Genomic DNA, 19,704 nt, shown 5'->3' with positions numbered 1-19,704 from the left:
GAATATGTCCTCATCGCTTTTGGAATGGGTTGTGATACTATAGCTTGTTTATCTCATAAAAAGTAAAGGATATTTAATAATTAAAAATTTACTTGCAAATGTCATTATTATAACAATAATATCCTGAGACATTACTCACTCTACTTACTTTTCTTTTGTAAATACATACCCATAAAGATAATCTCACCCAGACTCAGAACAGACAGTCTGTTTTAGGTAGGAATCAAATCCACGACCTTCGGCGTGAAAAGCAAGTATCTACCAACCACGTCAACAGGCCCGTCAAAACAAACACATTTTAATGTATAAAATAATCTTAAAAAAAGCGATATGTATAGGAAATAACTATTGTTGATTTGGTTGCATTTTTTAACACTCAAAAAAACTCAGTCCCCAAAAGAGTGAAATAAAAAAATATTAACATTAAATGTTATTTTTTAATATATTAATATTTCAGATAAATAGTTACTATTTAAATACATACTATTCTTTCTATGATATAACAATTTATTTTACACACAATTTTAATACATATTATAAACAACGACACGAGTTTAGAAAAACAATTTGTTTACAACTACTTTATTATTATTGCACATTTATGGTTGGCTATAAGAATTCTAACATAATCAATGCACCACCGCAAATATTTTTATATGGAGATTGTTCATGATGAACTTCAGACGTCACTTGTGACCTGGCCCTAAGATATATGTAACAAAATAAGTAAACATTTCATTTACACTAAATCTTTATAATAGTTAGTACCTAAGTTTAGTTTCTAAGTAATATTAATAATAAATTTGTATATTTCGTTATTCAATATGCAATAAACTCGAAACCCATTGTTCGTATAGATACGGTTCATTGTTAATATATTTTGAATGATTACAGATAAATAATTTGAAATTAAAGCAATAAAAATCATAATGAGATCATTCAGTATGCTCTTAATTTGCTCCAGGAGCTAACCATTCTAGCAATTTACATAATTTATTACAATATTTCAGCTAATCATGTTTACATTTATTTAAGTATAAAAGAAACTTATCCACTATTTTATAAATCAAGATGATCAAGTTAATTTTTGATCTTAATCTTTGCTGAATTAAGTGTATCTTTTATTTGTATAGAAGATCCAAGGTTAGGTTAGGTGGAAAACGTATTTCGAATCAAATGGGGCGATGTCGGTGATAGAAAGACGATTCTAATTAATATACCTCTCCAAATGTTCATATAACTTCTAGACAAAATTTAAAATATAATTGAGATAAGCTATTCTCTGAATTGAAAATCATTGTGTTATTACAAATATAATAGACATTGAATATAATAACAAAATATGATTATTTTTAAGTTATCTTTAAATAAAAATATTTCTAAAAAGGCAACGAATTTAACCGTTTCGTGAAGAAAAAAAAAGATTTCGCAAATTTTTGTCCATATTTCTTTAAAACAAGAAAGGAAATATATAATTACCGTCGACCTAGATGCCGTTTTAACCACCGGGACTATCGTTAGATTGTAGGGGATCTCAAACAATTGAATGCAATAGCAGCCGAAGGGGGCGGGTGTGTTCCGAGCGGGCCGCGCGCGCTACAAGGCCGCCTTGAGGCGGATCTTCTTGAGGCGCGAGGGCGAGGGCGCCACGAAGTCCTCCTCGGAGGTGGCGGCGGCGGCGCGGCGGCGCAGCGTGCGCGAGTAGCTGCGCTTGCACAGCTTGGCGCCGTCCGCGTCGTCGGCGGCGCGCCGGCTGCACTTGGCCTTGACGACGCCGCCCGCCTGCGTCTTGCTCGCGTTGGGCTTGCGTATGGCGAGAACGTTCCGCCGCTTGGTCGACAACGTCTTAGGCTTCGGCTCGTTTTCGGCGAGGTACCGGGTGCGGGAGGAGGTCTTGACGGGATCGTTTTTCTTGGCGAATTTCATGTTCGAGTTGACCAGTTCGTGGCCGGAGCGTTGCGCGAGCACCGGCGGGCTTCGTTTTCGTTCGGAGTCCGATTTGGCTGCGACGAACGTATTCTCCTTCCTTTCGTCCGTCACCTTAGCTTTGGAGCGCGCGAAGAGAGGCAATCGTGTGGGAGACGACGTTTTGGGTCGTAATCGAGAAGTCGTCAACTGAAATCGACGAGATATATATGTGTTCATTAATTCTTAACGGTGTAAGTACGTGATTTTTGACTAAGGTGAGTAATTTTATCAGCATATGTTTTAGTAAATGATAAGCGTGGCGTTATTTTCACGAGTCGAAATAACACATTTCACTCTAATTAGTTCCTTACCCAAAATAGTTTGTATTAGGCTGGTGATTGATTTTTATTTAGAAGTTTTGGAAGTGACTTAGCACTGAAAACCAAAGAGATTTTTAGTTAAGAACACAAGTAAATTAAAACGAAAACATTGAAAATATTAGTATGAACTGTGAACAATAACAAAGTAAACGTTTGAAATTATACAATAAGATAAAAAAATACTAAATAAGACAAATGTTTGCAAAAAATAAATATCTTTACTAAATCATTCCAAATATTTAATTTACACCATCATCTTTTAAAGATTTTAAGCGTGCGTCGTGGCAGCCCGTGCAAAATGTTGTTAATAAAAGAAGGTATAAAATGATAGATTAATTTTACTTATAATAACTTTTAGCCGTAAGACAGCGCAAGTAGCACAACACGTTATTTATTGCGCCTATTGTAGATGTTCTCCAAAATATCACTATACACTTACAAGAATTATACCTAATATGACACAATAAAAAAGGTTGTAAAGCTATGAGTGGTGACGGGTATTGTGGTACAGGAGCGAGCGCTCGGCAGGCGGACGTACCTGCGGGCGCAACGTGCGCGTGTGCGCGCGCAGCCAGTCGCGCACGGCGGACAGGTTGCGGTGCTCGGAGCACGGGATGCGCGAGTTGGGGTGTTGTCCCGTCAGATCCAGGATCGACGCGCCGAGGGATCGCCCCACCTTTGCGGCCATAACAGATTCATTATTCGCAAGCTGACGAAATTTATTTTGCGGGAAACGTATAACTGCGGGAAAAGTTTCTGACGGATTCGATATTATTTATATATATACATATGTATATATATATATATATATATATATATATATATATATATATATATACATATGTATATAAATAATATCGAATCCGTCAGTATACATATGTATATATATATATATATATATATATATATATATATATTACTCATAGTTTATTTAAATATGATCATTAGTTTATATTTGCACCCCAATCATATTTTAAGGTCGCTTCGCAATTAAAATAATTAAATAATATATTGTGGCTGCCAATATTTTCCTACTAGATTTTCTATAAAAAAGTGAGGTAAGAAAAGAAGCAAAACGAACCCATTTTGTTTCGCACTTAATATAAAACATACATATAATATATTACACTACGTACGTATACATCATATTATAATAACATACTTTACATGTAAAAAATTTCAGCATAGAAGTAAGAAAAGAAATATATCCCAAAATTGTGCTACCGTCACCTTGATCCGCCGCGTCATACGACTAATTTTAAAACGATTTAATTTTTGTTATTTATATTTAGAAAAAAAAAACAAATAATTTCCGGACGTAATTCCAGAAAAGCGGCGAATGTAGCAAACGCGAAAGTGAACGCAGCCTTAAATATATTATAATTAAAAGTGCTATCCAATGCAGCGGTGAGTGTTTTTACATTTGGAGAATTTTGAAGAGATAATGTGAAGTAGGCAAAAAAAGCTCTTTAAATTAAATCTTCTATACAGTATTCAGATACAGGTTTTCATAAATAATAAAATTACAATTTCTATTATTACCATATTAACTAATGCTTATACATAACGGACAAACCTTCAATGGATCTATCTCTTCGAAAAACTCCATATTCTTAGCGCGATAGTGCCTTACCTGCAATGGTGATAGGTCTTCTGAGATTGCCTTAATTAGTTAGTTAGTTATTATACGAGTTCTACATCAATAACTATTTGAACGTGTTTCTTAACAAATTATATTCACGTACATATGTTAGTCGGAAATATCAGCGTATGAGTGCCGAAAACTATTACATATCAAACTGTTTAGTTTCTCCCACACACAACTGGTGATCGCTTAGCTAAAGCCCATGTCGGATTCGAAGAGCATTTCGATCGTCTGCCTGGGTGTGATAGCGAATGCCATGTCCAGACTGCTGCCTAATGACGCGAGACCAAGGGAGTCAAGTCAGCTGTTTTAATGTAGGTGTCGAGCGATCGGTGTCCCTCTATGAGGCGCCTGTTTGGTCTCACAGATTGTCGGGTGTCCGCTGCTGTTAGTTCTCAGTGGAGAGTGGCCATATATGTACCGTGGCGGCGGTAGGCGACTACCATCCTAGCGTGGTTTACTTCCTTGGAACTCTGCTGGATATGAAGACGACCAATCCAACGTCTTCTGTCAGATCGGCAAAAATTATTTAAAGAGAATCATCAAAAATAATTAAGGTGGTATAGTATTCGGCACTGATACGCCTTATCTCATGTTCCTTCCTATTTACCTAGATAGCCAATAAAAATTTGTTGCTAAAAATTAATAACTAGATACGACTTGTTCATATAAAATATACCAGTCATTATTAGTAACCTGAGACACTAGTCCCTAAAGCTTGGGATTGTTTCATGTAAAAGTGCTACGTAAGTGTCTGGTTTACAAATGTATTATTTGTAAATCATTAATAACCTCGCAAGACCATATTACTAGCATCATAAGCGAGAACATTATTCTTCTATGGATTTTAATACTTCATTAAATTTTTCTTTCATTTAAATATTAAAACCGATATCTCCAAATAGTGATAAGTCTGCGCAGTAGCAAAGACAGCACTTATAATATGTAAAAAAAACTTTAAAAAAAATAGTAAAATAAAAATCAAGTAGTAATTTCGTGCTTATTATTATTTACAATTAAAGCATCATTCCGATCAACATTACGTGTTTCCAAATGATTATTGTGATCGGGGCTGAGGTATGGAAAAAGTTTTGCGATCACGCGATCAAATGTGAAATTGTACATCGAATAATTCAACACGATTTAGACAATTACACTGATCGACTTGTGATAAATACAGCTGGTAGTGACAATGGTATTGACCTCCTTGATAGCGCATATAGTGAAATGAAAGAAGTAGAATTCATTGAGAACTTAATTCATAAAAAGTTTTATATTAGAATGCGTCATTTTAACATTAGGTATAATAATGTTTATTTGTACTACATCGGTAACATGAAAAAAAAAATCAACATGATACAAAAATGTTTTTTTTTTTTTATTTAATTTTTCCATAATCCAAAGACAGCACTTATAGAAAGAACTGGTGTATTTTATTCAATTACACGGAAACAAATAAAATTTGTTTTAACAACTCCTAAAAGATACTGGACTGTTAGTGTTTCGTGCGACAGAGATAACGCTCTACGAAGCCGAAATTAGTCGATTGTCTCAGTCGATGTGCAATATTTACCGATGGGTATATACTACAAATCACTCACTCGTAATCATCAATTACTACTAAAAAAAACGTTAAGAGTATCAAAGAAAACAAAAATAAAATTAAGACTATTAGGTTCTGACTGCTTCGTTGGTCTAGTGGCTAAATATAAGGCCGCAAACTCCGAGGTTCTAGGTTCAAATCCCAGATCGGGCCAATAAAAAGTTATTGGGTTTTTCGGACAAAACGATGTCCTCGACATTATTATTAGATTCTATAAAAAGTCATAGAAGAAAATAATGTTAGTAATATAGTCCTGCTAGGGTGCTCGCGTTTTAAAAATAACCCCGTATATCAGGATGTATTATAAAAGCACTGTTTTTAACTTCAGCTTCTCATTATGTGAAAATGTAGAGGTAAAGTAGGTTTAAAAATATACGTACACCTGCAATCAATCTATTAAATTCATTTTAATCGTAAATATATTTTTCCTGAAAACATTCAGTATACTAAGAAGTATACCGGCCTGACACCGGCTGGGGCCGAGTATTGAAACTCTTCCGACGATGGATAGATAGACGAAAGATAGACGAATATGTTAAAGGTGTTTCCTGCGAGAACGCACTCAGCTTATGTCGCTGTTAAAATAGACGTGGCGCTGCGCGATCGTCGGGGTGGGTGTGGGGCGGGTGTCGGCCCCCAGCGGGGCGGGCGGCTCACCTCTTGGAAGATGTGCGGCGTGTACTTGGGGGGCGGCGGCGCGGCGGGCGGCGCGGGCGGGTGCGGCGCGGGGGGGTCGCGCGCGGCGGGCGGCAGCACGTTGACGAGGCGGCCCGTGTTGTAGTTGCACTCCAGCGTGTAGGAGCGCACCAGCCCCGTGGCCTTGAGCACGGCCACGCGGCCCGAGCCCTCGCGGGACATGCCGTCGCGCCGGTCCCTGCAGCACAACGCGCGCCTTGTGTTACTCTACTCGCGCTCGGAGCTCCCGGTCGCGGTCGCGCGGGAGTTGCGCGGATACGCCGCGTACGTACTTGAGGTACATGTTTCTCTCCGTGAAGTTGCAGGAGGAGAAGTGGAAGTGCAAGTTATTGAGCGACATGATGCGCGGCAGCAGCATGCACTCGACGCAGCTGTCGAGGTCTTCGAAGTGGTTTCCGTACATGAATATGCCTGTTCGTGACGAAACCGTATTAATTATAAACAATAAAATAAATAACGGATGAATGTTGCAGATAATGAATTAATTAATTCTTCAAATAACAGATAAATTTCTCCATTACTAATGTATTTGTTGTAGTTAAAAAGTAAAACAAAGATAAAGGCTACCTTTTTTCGAGGCGTGTCCGTGTAAGTCTATGTACAAGTAGAGACCAGAGTCGACCTCTTTGTAGGGCACGCGAGGCGCGGAGGGGGGCCCGGGGGACACGGGAGAGGGCAAGGGTTTCTTCTTCGGCTGCTTGTTCAAGACAGACTTGGATTTCTCTTCCTTTGGCAGGGTGGGCAGCTGGAGAGGGGGCTGGGAATGGAATAAATGTTATAAGATTTAATTGTATAAGCGCTTTAGTTTAGTTAATCGATTCGTACAGATGAATAGAATAAGGAGGAATGCAAACGAGCGAGTGAACGCCTTGAAAGTAAGTTGTCACAATTGATTATATTTTACGTACCAGTACCAGTGTACCGGTTATCGAGTAATATAAACCGACGTGTGTCTTGTGCCGAACAAATACACGCAAGTTTCATACCGGAACACATACATAAACAATTGATTAGTCAGGAAATTAACCCGCGTGGGGATAGTATACCCCTGCCTTTATTATATGATATTCAAACAATTACTTTAGCTAATTAGACGCTTTTAAAGAAAAGATCCTAAAAACAATAATAGCCTGCAAAAAAAGTATCATAAGTACCAGTACAAGAGCATCCCCCGTGCTGCCGGCGGGCGAGTGTGCGGGCGAATGCGAGGGCGAGTGAGCGGGCGAGTGCGCAGTCGAGTGCGCGGGCGAGCGCGGGGGCAGCAAGCAGTGGTCGCCGGCCGACACGCCCGCGCTCGCGTGCGCCGCACTCTCCTGCACGTTCTGCAGCGAGGTCGGTAGAAAATCAGTAAATATATAAAAATGTATCAGGCATATCGTAAAAGTACATATAAATCAACCTGTACACGTTTTTGCATTTCTTACAGTATAATACAAAAACCTACTTCCCAAAAAACTTTCGCAATGTTTATGAAAGCTATAATGACAAGTTAATTACTCGATATCATTCACTCACTATACTTTTTTTATCAATTTTGAATACGTAAATCTAAGTGAAATCGTTTTGTACTCACTATTTCTTCATTTTCGTGTGTTATAATATATCTCTTAAAACAATTTGTACAGAAATAGATACTCTCAGTACTATCGACAAATTCAGCGTCGTGCAGCTGTAAAAAATACAAAAAATAGTTCGGTTAATATTTATCATACGAGTTTGATACAAATTCCCAATGCTTTATACAATAGTAGGTATACTACCTTACGCTCCTGATCATCAATTTGTCGTCTCTGGTGCTCCCCGTACTCCTCTATGGTGTGGTACGTGGGGGACTCGGGGCGCATCTGTGTTTAGTAATAACATATTTATTTATGGATGCGGGCAGCCCAAGTTGGGGATGGTTGGCGTTTTATAGGGGAGGCTTTCGTCCAGCAGCGGACGGCGATAAGCTGATATATATATTTATTTATAAACTACAAATAAAAGTTAATCGTAATACGTAACGCATATGCTAAAAAGGAGGCTATTAAGGGTTTACTAGCAGTTACAGCAGATGGGATCGCGCGGAACGTGTAGTAAGGTGCGAGCGTAGTTACCGCGGCGGGGCAGCCGGGCAGCGCGGCGGGGCAGCCGGGCAGCGCGGCGGGGCAGCCGGGCAGCGCGGCGGGGCAGCCGGGCAGCGCGGCGGGGCAGCCGGGCAGCGCGGCGGCGAGGCCGGGCGCGCTGCGCTCGAGGCGCGCGGCGGCGCGGCGGCACTCGGCGCACCAGCCCGCGCGGACGCGCCCGCGGGGCTCGCTGCGGACAACGCGGGGTAGTTCACACCTGAGCGGGGCGTGGGGGAGGGGGCAGGGGCGGTATTTCACAGGTGGCGGTAGCAAAAAAATGTTTACCAATGATATGTAATATTATCAAAAAAATATTCGGTTTTTTACAGTACGGTAACAGCCTGTGAATGTCCCACTGCTGGGCTAAGGCCTCCTCTCCCTTTTTGAGGAGAAGGTATGGAGCTTATTCCACCACGCTGCTCCGATGCGGGTCGGTGGAAAACACGTGTGGCAGAATTTCAGTGAAATTAGACACATGCAAGTTTCCTCGCGATGTTTTCCTTCACCGTATAGCACGAGATGAATTATAAACACAAATTAAGCACATGAAAATTCAGTGGTGCTTGCCCGGGGGAAACCACGATCATCGGATAAGATTCACACGTTCTTACCACTGGGCCATCTCGGCTTCTCTCTTCACTTTCTTTCACTTATCAGGTTAGTATTATTCAATACGAGTACTCTTTTTTACAGTGCCCCAAGTTTATAATAATCAATTGCAACAATAAGAGGGCAGCCAATTTGGGATCCGACCGGGTGCTATGCTACGCCACTGATTCACACCGCTAATACCCTGTCCTCGTACCAGCAACGATAGACTCATTTAACCAACAAAGTACACACATTCTTTTAAATTAAATAAGGTGTAACGGTATCCCTCTTACAAAAAGATCATATCCCTTACAACATAGAGGCAACACAATGTTCGACACCCGAAATGAGTAAATATTATACGTACTCGGTAATGAAGGAAGTCGATTCCATTAGCAAACTTATGCTGTTCTTCAGCGTGTCTCTCAACGGTTTAAGAGGGTTATTGCCATGAACAGTCAGTTCTTCACTCGTACTGAGGTGGACGTTGGACCCCAGACATGACTTTAAAACGGTTTCATTGAGTAGCGACGAACTGTCTCCGACATTGGTGTCCGAAAGGTTCGAAGTCACGTCGCTTGCTTGTAACGGCATCTCTTGGAGTTTCATGTCATATACCTTAAATAGGTAACAAATTGATAGTTATATTTGACGCTTTCTTCAAAATTATATATAAAACTATTTGTGCAATTTAATATAAGCCACTGTTAGCAAAATTTGAAATCTTCTAAAATATTCATTCGAATGATATAGTATAAATGACAGTCTATATTAAATGTAAATAACACATATGTATATCTTAATCTGAAAAGAAAATGGCTTCGCAAATAACCTATAGTTTTTTAATAACTTTTCCTGAGGTTATGTAAGCGTACGAATTTTTAATGGACAAAACAATTCAGGCATTTTGTATAAAATATTTACAAATAATATACAAGAAAGGGACTTTGTTTTATACATTTTAGAGATAGAATGACTAGAGTCATTATTTTCATCTATATCAGCTAAGTCTATTTTCTACTGCAACGCTGAGGCCCCTTGGGAATATATTATATAGGACTTGAAGTCCGCCGGGACCCCACATTAAGCGAATCATAGACATCTCATTTTAACCATCTGAACTCAATTGCGAAGGCTTCTCTTATGTCATAACATCCTCTCATAGAGAATCCTTTAAAATATTTTACTGACTTATCACTAAATATTTACTCATTTACAATATTAGTACTTAAATTCCTAAAAAAATGTTAAAAGCTCTTAATAACTCACAGCTCTCTGATAAGCCGAGTGACGCAAGTATACAAGTGTTATGGTTATTTAATTAGACAAAGCTATCGCTGATCTATTGATTTAACCATGAAAACAAGATTTAGATTATATTTACAAAATCATTTCGCTTAATATAACCTCTCTATAATCGCATTTTATAATATGTCCGCCCGACCGCTTTTTGTCTTGGCAGCCATTATGAACAGGGACTAGCCACTTGGGCAAGAGTTATATGAACACAGGACTTTATTTTATTCCCTCTCTCTATACCTGATATGACGGCAATATGTCATGGCCAGACAAAAAGCAAGACCAACAACTGCATTCCAAACCTGTATCCTGACTTCGACCTGTTAATAATAATTCCTTGGGACAAAATCCCAATTTTTTTTCATATCAACCTGGATTTTAACCCAGAATCTCGGAATCCGTAAACTTATAAGGTAGCCAATAGACCATATGTGGTCACATCTACGCTTAGCGCTGTCAGGTTAGACATAGACAAACCGTTTATTATAGCCGTCCATTTTATATAATATTAAAATGCTTCTGTCTTTTATTTCACTGGCTAAATTATACCCTTTAAACGAGTAAAACATAAATACTAGAAACGACGTATTTCCCAACTTTTATTTCTATATTATTTTCAGCGTTAGAATCATTGATGACTAAATTACGGAATAACTTTCTTTCTATTAAACAATTTCGACATAATAAAACATAGCTGTCATTTATTGAATAATTATAAAAAATATATGAGAGATTTAATTATTAAGGAAATCTATATTTCGAAATGTCATAATTAGACATATAGGTTAAAGCTTTACTGGTGGCTTTGTGCAAGCTCGTCTGGATATGTACCACCTACTCCTCAGATATGCTATCGCAAAAAGCTTCCTCTCTCTTGCTATTTCGCTGAGACCAAGACGGTCTATCATTTTCTCATTAAAAATTCACCATTCAAGAACACAAATAACATTGGCCTTGAATTGTCATGTCCGAGCCGGTTGGCGTGGTTGGTATATACTTGCCTTTCACGCCGAAGGTTGTGGGTTCGATTCCCACCCAGGACAGACATTTGTGTGCATGAACTTGTCTGTTTGTCTGAGTCTGGGTGTAATTATCTATATAAGTATGTATATACAAAATAAAAGTAGTATATGTAGTATATCGGTTGTCTGGATTCCATAATACGAGCTTTGTACAAGCTTAATTTGGGATCAGATGGCCGTGTGTGAAAAATGACCCAGGATATTAGGATATTATTATATTGTCATGACATAATCCAAGATTATCTATGGTGTTCGTTATGGATTCGTAAAAAAATTGTGTTTTAAATGTTGTTGTCGATACTTTGTAGGTAAATTTAAAGTGAACATAAGTTGCGGAGTGAATTAGTGTTATATATATATTATAAATATAAGACATATTCAACAAGAACAGAGCATAGCACAGCAGAGTTATTAGCAAATCGCATTAAGGGTTTACTTTTACTCGTGCTGCCATTGAAATAGAGTATATTACGCAATAGACTATTGAATATTTCACTATATACAGTAACAGCCTGTTAATGTCCCACTGCAGGGCTAAGGCCTCCTCTCCATTTTGAGGAGAACGTTTGGAGTTTATTCCACCACGCTGCTCCAATGCGGTTTGGTAGAATACACATGTGGCAGAATTTCAATGAAATTAGACACATGCAGGTTTTCTCACGATGTTTTCCTTCACCGAGCACGCGATGAATTATAGACAAAAATTATATAATTAAATATTCAGTTTTATATATTTTATATATTCGCCGGGAGGGCAAATGACTCTACTCCACCTGATGGTAAGTGTTAGTAGAGTCCAAACGCGACGACGGCCAGTACAGACGGGAATAACGTTCTGCACTAGCCGCCTTCGCCTTGCCGGCCCGCAAGATGCCTCTTCACGCCTCGTTTGAAGGAACCCGGGTTGTAAGAGGAGGGGAACACGTGAGCTGGTAAGGAATTCCATGTGTGGTGCTTGCCCGCGATCATCGGTTAAGATTCGCGCGTTCTAACCACTAGGCCACTTGGCTTAGTCACTGTTTCACTATATAATATATATAATTATCACAAAACACATCAAAATCAGATGAATAGTTTAGGAACGAATGAGAGTTTGATAAACGTACAGACATTCATTTTTATTTATATAGAAGATTATAAATGTAAAAAAACGCACCTGTTCCGCCAGATTACCAGCTTCACTACTTAACGACTGGACGTCCTTCGAACTATCCACCGAGACTTGTTTCAACACGCCGGTGGATTTGTTTGATGTCTTGATCTTATCCCGTTTGTATGTTGGGGAGTTGACGCTTCTCTTCTTCTTGGTTTCGATTAGCTGAAGAATTATTAGGTGTTTATTATTGTTATTTTTTTTTTAATAGTATATGGGCACTACGTCCATAGACATAGGCGCTTAAATGTAAAAGATTACATACAACGACAATACGTTAGAAACTAACTTACGTCCTACACACAGCAATAACGTCAATTTTCTGTTGACGGTAGAATACTGATGCACTCCTCGGGTGGTACCTACCACAGACGGCCTTGCACAAAGCCCTAACACCAAGTAAATACTGTTTATATTCAGTTATTACGCGACTCGCACTGACCCCCATCTCATTAGAACAAGCTTACTTACATAAGTTCACATTCAATATTATATAATAAGTATCGCTGTAAAAAATCACTTAAAATTCTTATGATTCAACTATTGGGCGTACCTCCGCCGACCAATGATGCAGGAACTTAATTTTAAGGAAGAGATAGTTTTAGTTAGTGATGGGTTTCTGTCGTATTTTTTATCTGTGACGCCTAATTGCTTGTGTAATATTACAATCGATTAGTTTTATAGATAAATCCACTTACCTCAGCACTTTCGCTAATACTTGGAACACTACGCGCTGTGAAGCTCTTGCTCTCCTCACATATATCGTCCTCTTTTTCACATCCAAAATGATAATATCTGAAAAATATTGTTAATTTTATTGAAAGCGAAGTATGTGTTTTAATGAAACCGTGATCTTAATTATTTGTAAATGTATCAATTATTTTACTATATTATGAATGATGTTGAAGCATTGTTTCTCTCTTTTATGACGCACAAGTCGTACAGTTAATTACATATATTTGACAGTTATTTTTCAGTAAGCCAGTGCAACTACAGGCACAAGGCTTAACATAACATTTCAGTTCCCAAAGTTGGTGGCGCTACCCAGATATATATAAGAAATGATAACTATTTCTTACGGCTAACGTTTATGAACGGTGGTGACCGTGAATTTTATTAGGGAGCAGCTTGCCTTGATGTTCTCATGTATTTATTACTAAATTGAATTTAGCTGAAAATTTAATAATACCTGATAAGAGACCTCGATGCGTATACAGTAGGATGGAAAGTCAGCGACGGGTTAAGATACACCCTATTTAAGTTGACTCCCCGAGTGTCCGTCCGGTAATGTCCTCTGGCCACTCCGTCGGGATTCAGGAATGGGATCAGTTTGAACACATACAACTTCCGCAATTGTATCGCGATAGGATCGTTTCTCATGAGGAGGAGATTGAGGAAACCGTTGAAGACGAAACTCGAAGGGGTCTCGCCTGGATGAACTCGAGCTGATACAAATATAACCTAGAAATATGCCATTACATTATAATACACCACAACATTAAATTCACGCTTGCCATGTAAATATTCTAAATTTAAAGCAGGCGAAACTTTTAAAATATTTGTATACTACAGTTAGGAGATTCCTTGATACAAACAACAGGGTTGTTAAAAAAAAAAAACGCGCAATAATTTAAAACCGCCATTTTGTTGGTGGACAGAAAAGTGAAGTAATTAATAAATTAAAGGCGCGACTAGTGATTTGTTAAATGTGTTCAAATGTGTTATGTATATTTTTGAGAATAATTGAGTGACTTATTTAAATCAATATTTGCATGATGTGCAAAAGAGGCAACGCGTTTTGGAAAAAGTTTGCTTTATGATATAAGTTTTACGAATAGTGGTTTAATAGTTTTATTAGTTAGGCATTACAAATAAAACAGTCAGAATTAATATATAATATCCGCTGATATGGTGGTATGCAAGAATTACTAACTTAATGGTAAAAATTTATTATTTTATATATATATATATATATATACATATATATATTTGTGGCTTGTATTAGTGTTATACCGAAACATAACCTAGAAGTTATGTTTTATTATATGTAACAAATATTTGAAAATTTAAAGACTATATTTTTTAAAGCTAAACTCACTTGTCCTGTTGGCAAATTAAGACACTGCGACCATTATCATAAAAGATAGAAATATCTGATCATAGCTGGAGTGTGTGCGAAAACACAGCTGTCATTAGCTGACTTTCATAAACAGATGGGACGGCAAGCCAATGTACTTTACATATACTCTGAGGCGGTATTAACACTGCCAAATTAAAACTTTGGGATGCTACTGAGAATTTCTAGACTTAAGGCAATGACTTTTAGCCTTAAAACTATCAATATAATAGATATAGGGCTGTACCTTTTTATTTTGAAACTTGAAAGGTCTCTCTTGGTTATCAGGAAACAGGTTCTTCAATCTGTCTTCCCTCTCAGTTGTTATGCCGTGGTGTGATGATATTGTTAATAGATCAACTCGCCTACCTGCAATTACGTTTTATTTTAATTATCGTCATTAATGATTAAATAATATAATACAAAAACAAAAGGCACATAAAACAATTACACATAAACATTACGACACAATAGGAAAGCGAAAGGCAAGTGTCGCCTCTTTATAAAAATTAAGTCTAATTGATCCACCACACTGCTGTGTGTTAGAGAATACTCAAGTGTCAAGAATTTGAATCGACACATATTGGTTTTTTCAAAATGTTTTCCTACACCACCAATCCCAAGGTGATTTATTATTTACCTGGACTTTAACCAGCAATCTGCAGCTAAAATTTTCACTGTCTTTTCTATGAGTTATCTTGGCATTAACTGTATCTTATGACAATATAAATATGATCATATTTTGCTTACCTTCTAAAGAATAAATCAAACATTCTCTGCAATAGTAAATATCATCAGGTGACTGAGGCGGTGGCAATGGCAGCATTTTTAAATCTATTGAGTTGAGAGCTATTTGCAGTTCCGCAAAAGAATATGGATATGTGAAAGCAAAGAATGTCGTTGCCTTCGGATTTTCTGCTGTACGATATCTAAAGCTCAGTGTGAAAGTGTTATCATCAGTCTGAAACAACAACAATTTATTTTTGATATGCAGAGGATAATTCAGAACTTAAACTTCTCCTCAAAAGGGAGAGGAGGCCTTAGCCCAGCAGTGGGACATTAACAGGCTGTTACTGTTACTGTAATTCAGAATAATTTACATATAAAATTTTGCAAACAATAATACATGCATACATAAAAAACATCTATATATAATTTTACCTGGTATAGAATAGAACAATTTATATCTAATCATGAAATGTTTGTATCTTATGTTTTATTTACTTACAGAATGAACAGGGCGATCCCTTATCCTTTCCCATTGTGGTTTTCCCGGCAAAGTACGTGTGACAGGAGCCATCCCTTGGTTGTACATCTTGCCTTGTTTATTCAAGTTTATGAGATTAAGCCGCACCTAATCACATTAGATAATTTTATTTTAATAACAAAAAAAGAATTTTAGATCTTTTTTAATAATACATATATATATATTTTAATTTATTTTATTATAATTACGTCCAAGTCAATTGTATGAAATCTAAAGTGTAGAAACAAAGCTGATGGTAAAAATAATATAATTAATATTATTCTCAATAATACCTGCACATTTGGTTCACTAGCTTGAATACCAAAATAAAACCAGGTGCGGTTTCCATTTTCAAACTCAGTACCCGCACAATCAGGTCGAGTCCACAAATTGAATTCATAGTCAGGGGTTTCTGCTGCATTTGTTTTCGGATTAATAAATGGAGCTAAAAAAATGTTAGTCATGTAAAACTGTGTAAATACTTACTTTAGGAAATAAGCATACAATTAAAACTTGAAATTACATTTTAAATTGACATTTTGTTTGATAAGTATGATGTTCCTTTAAAATATTTTATCGACTTACTAATGAACTCCGTAGGTACTCGTTCTACGTGACCCAGGTTTCCAGAATCAAAATTATGTATGAAATAAAAACCAGCGCATTCAATTATATTATTATGATCCATAGTAGTTTAAGTGTAGTATGGCTACATTCTAAAAAAAATTACTCAAATTCACTAATCTGAGTAGCTTCCGTGTACACATTTACTTTAATAATTTTACTGTGGCAGCATCAAATTCAAAAACCATGTTTAAAAATTTGAAAATGACACTCCAAAATAATAGCTTCACTGTTTTTCCAAACAAAATTATGTAATTTTGTTGACATCGATTGACGGATAACAGCTGATTTGGTGATATTTTTTAATTGGTGATCTTTTTTATGTGGTCTAAGTAATTATGTTAAATTCATTAAATAACTAGCACTTAAAAAATATGCACAAAAATTTATATTCGGATAATTTAGATATTGAGTATAAATAGTTGCATTTACTTTTTATTTAGATATCACTTTTTTCCATTATGAAATTTTATTCAAGATGGCCGACATGACATTCTAGATTTCTATGCAAAGGGACTTATTATGCGAACTGCCAGTGCTAAAAATGATATAATCTCTTTCTTTTTTTACACTATAGTGAGACGACAACTATATGCCATAATCGTAGACAGAGAAACTAATAGACGCAATGACGATATCCTTCTCACTTACACAAGAAAAAGAACGAAAATTACGTTACAAATGGCTTAGACAGAGATAGAATTATCAAATCTTTTGTCCATTATCGCGTAACCAGTTTTGGTGTTCGTTTCGCTACTTAAGTAGCGAAACAAGCTTGACAGTTGGTGCGTTCATTGTGTTTTTTGTTCAATTTTTGCTTATTTTAATTTTATGAAAGGATTCTAATTCAGTGAAAAGGCCGAGAAACAATCATTTTATAATATCGAAGGTTATACAATGGTGCATTATCGTATTATTGCATGTTAAAGCGATATCAAGAAGAAAAATGCCGGCATGTGTTTTCACACGTAAGTACGCCTATTTTGTCCCTAAATATAGTTTTTCAGTGATGTTTACTTATGCCATAGCATGACGGAACCTTATATTGCATTAAAATCCTAAAGACAATAGGATTTTCCAGTTTTTATTATTCATAACCTATTTATCATGTAAGTGCTGCCAGCATCAGCTAAAAAAAAGTCCCGATTGGATAACTTAAAGTGCTTCGTTATATATAAATATGTTATTTTAATTTATTCGTTCTCCTATTTATAATTTCTTAACGACAACATTATTTAACATTCTTCATGAAATTATAATAATATTAGATTCCGAGTCAAGAGGTTAACATAGAAATATATGTGGCAACCATTCTTTATTAATAACTTAATTGTGTGTTTTAGATTTCAACATCTGAGGAGAATGCTAATCCAGTACCATACAAAGATGCTGAAGTATTATTGATAACGGAAACAAAAACAAACAATGCAACGGTTTTTGAGTAAAAAAAATATTTTAATTAAAAAAATGTATAATAAATATTAAAAAGTAAAATTAAAAAATTTAATCCAGCCTGGTAGACCGACGACCTTAAGAAGGTGGCGGGCACCAAACGGGTTCCGGAGGCGGAGGACAGGGAGCTGTTGATTGATTGATTGAAAATTTAATAATCTTATTTTGTTTTAGTTAAATTCTGAAAAATATTTATCTCCTAAAACAGGGAATGCAGTTAGTATGGCAACATTATACGCAAATATTAACAAACAATATCTGTCTCAATCGTGGTTTCACAGCCCCTTGGTCTATTTGTTTCTCTGTCTACGGCCATAATATTTATGTTTAAAGGCGCCAATCTAATTACCTATATTTGTACGAAATAGATCACATTTGCAATAGTAATATTGAATTTTTAATTAATTATAGTTAATATTTTTTCGGGACGTAATATTTTTTATAGTGGAACATTATTGATTTATCGTGTACTCTAGTTACGGTAATCATATTCTAAACTTTCATAACATATTAATTATAATGTTAACGTATAAATATTTATATTTTAATTAAATAGCCCGGTCCCGGCTTCGTATGGAAAAAATACGTATTCACCCCGTGACATTCTTTTAAATAATGAGCTAATTATGATATTCGTAATATGTCTATACATATAGTATATATTAGCAGAGATGGCCTAGTGGTTAAAACGCGTGCATCTTAACCGATGATCGTGGGTTCAAACCCGGGCAAGCACCACTGAATTATCATGTGCTTAATTTGTGTTTATAATTCATCTCGTGCTTGACGGTGAAGGAAAACATCGTGAGGAAACCTGCATGTGTCTAATTTCATTGAAATTATGCCACATGTGTATTCTACCAACCCGCATTGGAGCAGCGTGGTAGAATAAGCTCCAAACCTTCTCCTCAAAAGGGAGAGGAGGCCTTAGCCCAGCTGTGGGACATTAAAAGGCTGTTACTAATAAAAAAAACTAAAACTAATATAGTATCGAGTCTGCTAGATATCTAACGGTCCGTCCCCGTACTTTACCATGTAGGTACATGTCCGCCCCGCTTTTTCCGGCGTTGAATTATTTGTAATATATATAAATTTAATTATCTTGTAATATATTTCAAAGTAGGATTACGTACCGTATTACTCTTGCAAAAAGTAAGCAGAGGAAGTTTTTATTTTCAGTAATCTTTTAAAAGTTATATTTAAATATTTTTTTTCTTTTAGACAAATAATTTTATTATTTCATTAATAAGCCCAACCATGGCTTATGTCTAAAGATGAATCCTTTTTTTTATATAGTTATATTAAAGACCTACGATTCAGTAGTGGAAGAGTAGTATCTATTTGAAATTCAGTAGTAATAGATCCATTAGTTTCGGAGTATATCCCTAACATACTTAAACCTTTTATTGACTTAATTACTGAATATTAATTTTTCTACCATTGTTATAAGACATAAAGAGGTATTATACAAACACCTTCCTAGAGTAATAATCTAAATAACGATGCAATCCAAAATAAATAAGCTTGGAAGAAGTAAACGAACAAACCGACAGACATGAAAAGCGATTGTGTTTGTGTGTGTGCTATACAAATTATAAACAATTTTCGGATGTTTGTTTCTATGGTAGAATTAATTGAAATATCAATCACAATCAAGATTTTTTTTATTTAGATTGACTTGTAAAGTCGATTGCTAAAATGGCATCTCGAACAGGAAACTAGTAGAATTTGTGAAAAGAACGATGCAAAGTTCTATAATAAAGCGATAAAGCATGTCTATTATATGTATGATATACAAATACGAATGAGTGCAGTACAAAATATACTTTATCAAGTCCCCAGTGTTATTTGAATATACCGTAAT

The 19,704-nt window shown here is 36.4% G+C and overlaps 1 protein-coding gene across 3 annotated transcripts; it reads right to left on the bottom strand.

Annotated features, from left to right (window-relative positions):
* Positions 1-236: 236 nt before the first annotated feature.
* LOC126769112 (cytosolic carboxypeptidase-like protein 5) lies at positions 237-16,865 on the bottom strand. Of its 3 annotated transcripts, none has more exons than XM_050487674.1 (19): positions 16,821-16,865; positions 16,350-16,480; positions 16,058-16,209; positions 15,747-15,872; positions 15,269-15,479; positions 14,766-14,887; positions 13,592-13,863; positions 13,101-13,197; positions 12,406-12,567; positions 9,296-9,546; positions 8,329-8,527; positions 7,993-8,076; positions 7,806-7,901; positions 7,387-7,554; positions 6,800-6,989; positions 6,505-6,643; positions 6,194-6,410; positions 2,827-2,964; positions 237-2,115 (listed from the first exon to the last, which is right to left on the bottom strand). In XM_050487674.1, exons 2-19 carry the CDS (start codon positions 16,450-16,452, stop codon positions 1,597-1,599), a joined length of 3,246 nt encoding a protein of 1,081 aa, XP_050343631.1. In that variant the 5' UTR covers positions 16,453-16,480; positions 16,821-16,865; the 3' UTR covers positions 237-1,596. The 3 variants fall into 3 exon arrangements, 2 of the variants coding, with proteins under 2 accessions (XP_050343631.1, XP_050343630.1); XR_007669334.1 differs by adding an exon at positions 2,280-2,343 and having other exon boundaries at positions 1,866-2,115; positions 16,350-16,862; XM_050487673.1 differs by having other exon boundaries at positions 238-2,115; positions 16,350-16,862.
* Positions 16,866-19,704: the final 2,839 nt, after the last annotated feature.

Source organism: Nymphalis io, chromosome 6, assembly GCF_905147045.1.
Source record: "Nymphalis io chromosome 6, ilAglIoxx1.1, whole genome shotgun sequence".
Taxonomy (NCBI): Eukaryota; Metazoa; Arthropoda; class Insecta; order Lepidoptera; family Nymphalidae; genus Nymphalis; species Nymphalis io.
This window is presented reverse-complemented; position numbering and strand designations above follow the sequence as displayed.

Coding starts and splice junctions, on each gene's coding strand:
- LOC126769112 (XM_050487674.1), bottom strand. CDS start 16,452: ATGGATCATAATAATATAATTGAATGCGCTGGTTTTTATTTCATACAT. Junction 9,547..12,405: donor CTGGTAATCTGGCGGAACAG/GTGCGTTTTTTT, acceptor TACCTATTTAAG/GTATATGACATGAAACTCCA. Junction 7,902..7,992: donor TTGATGATCAGGAGCGTAAG/GTAGTATACCTA, acceptor TATTTTTTACAG/CTGCACGACGCTGAATTTGT.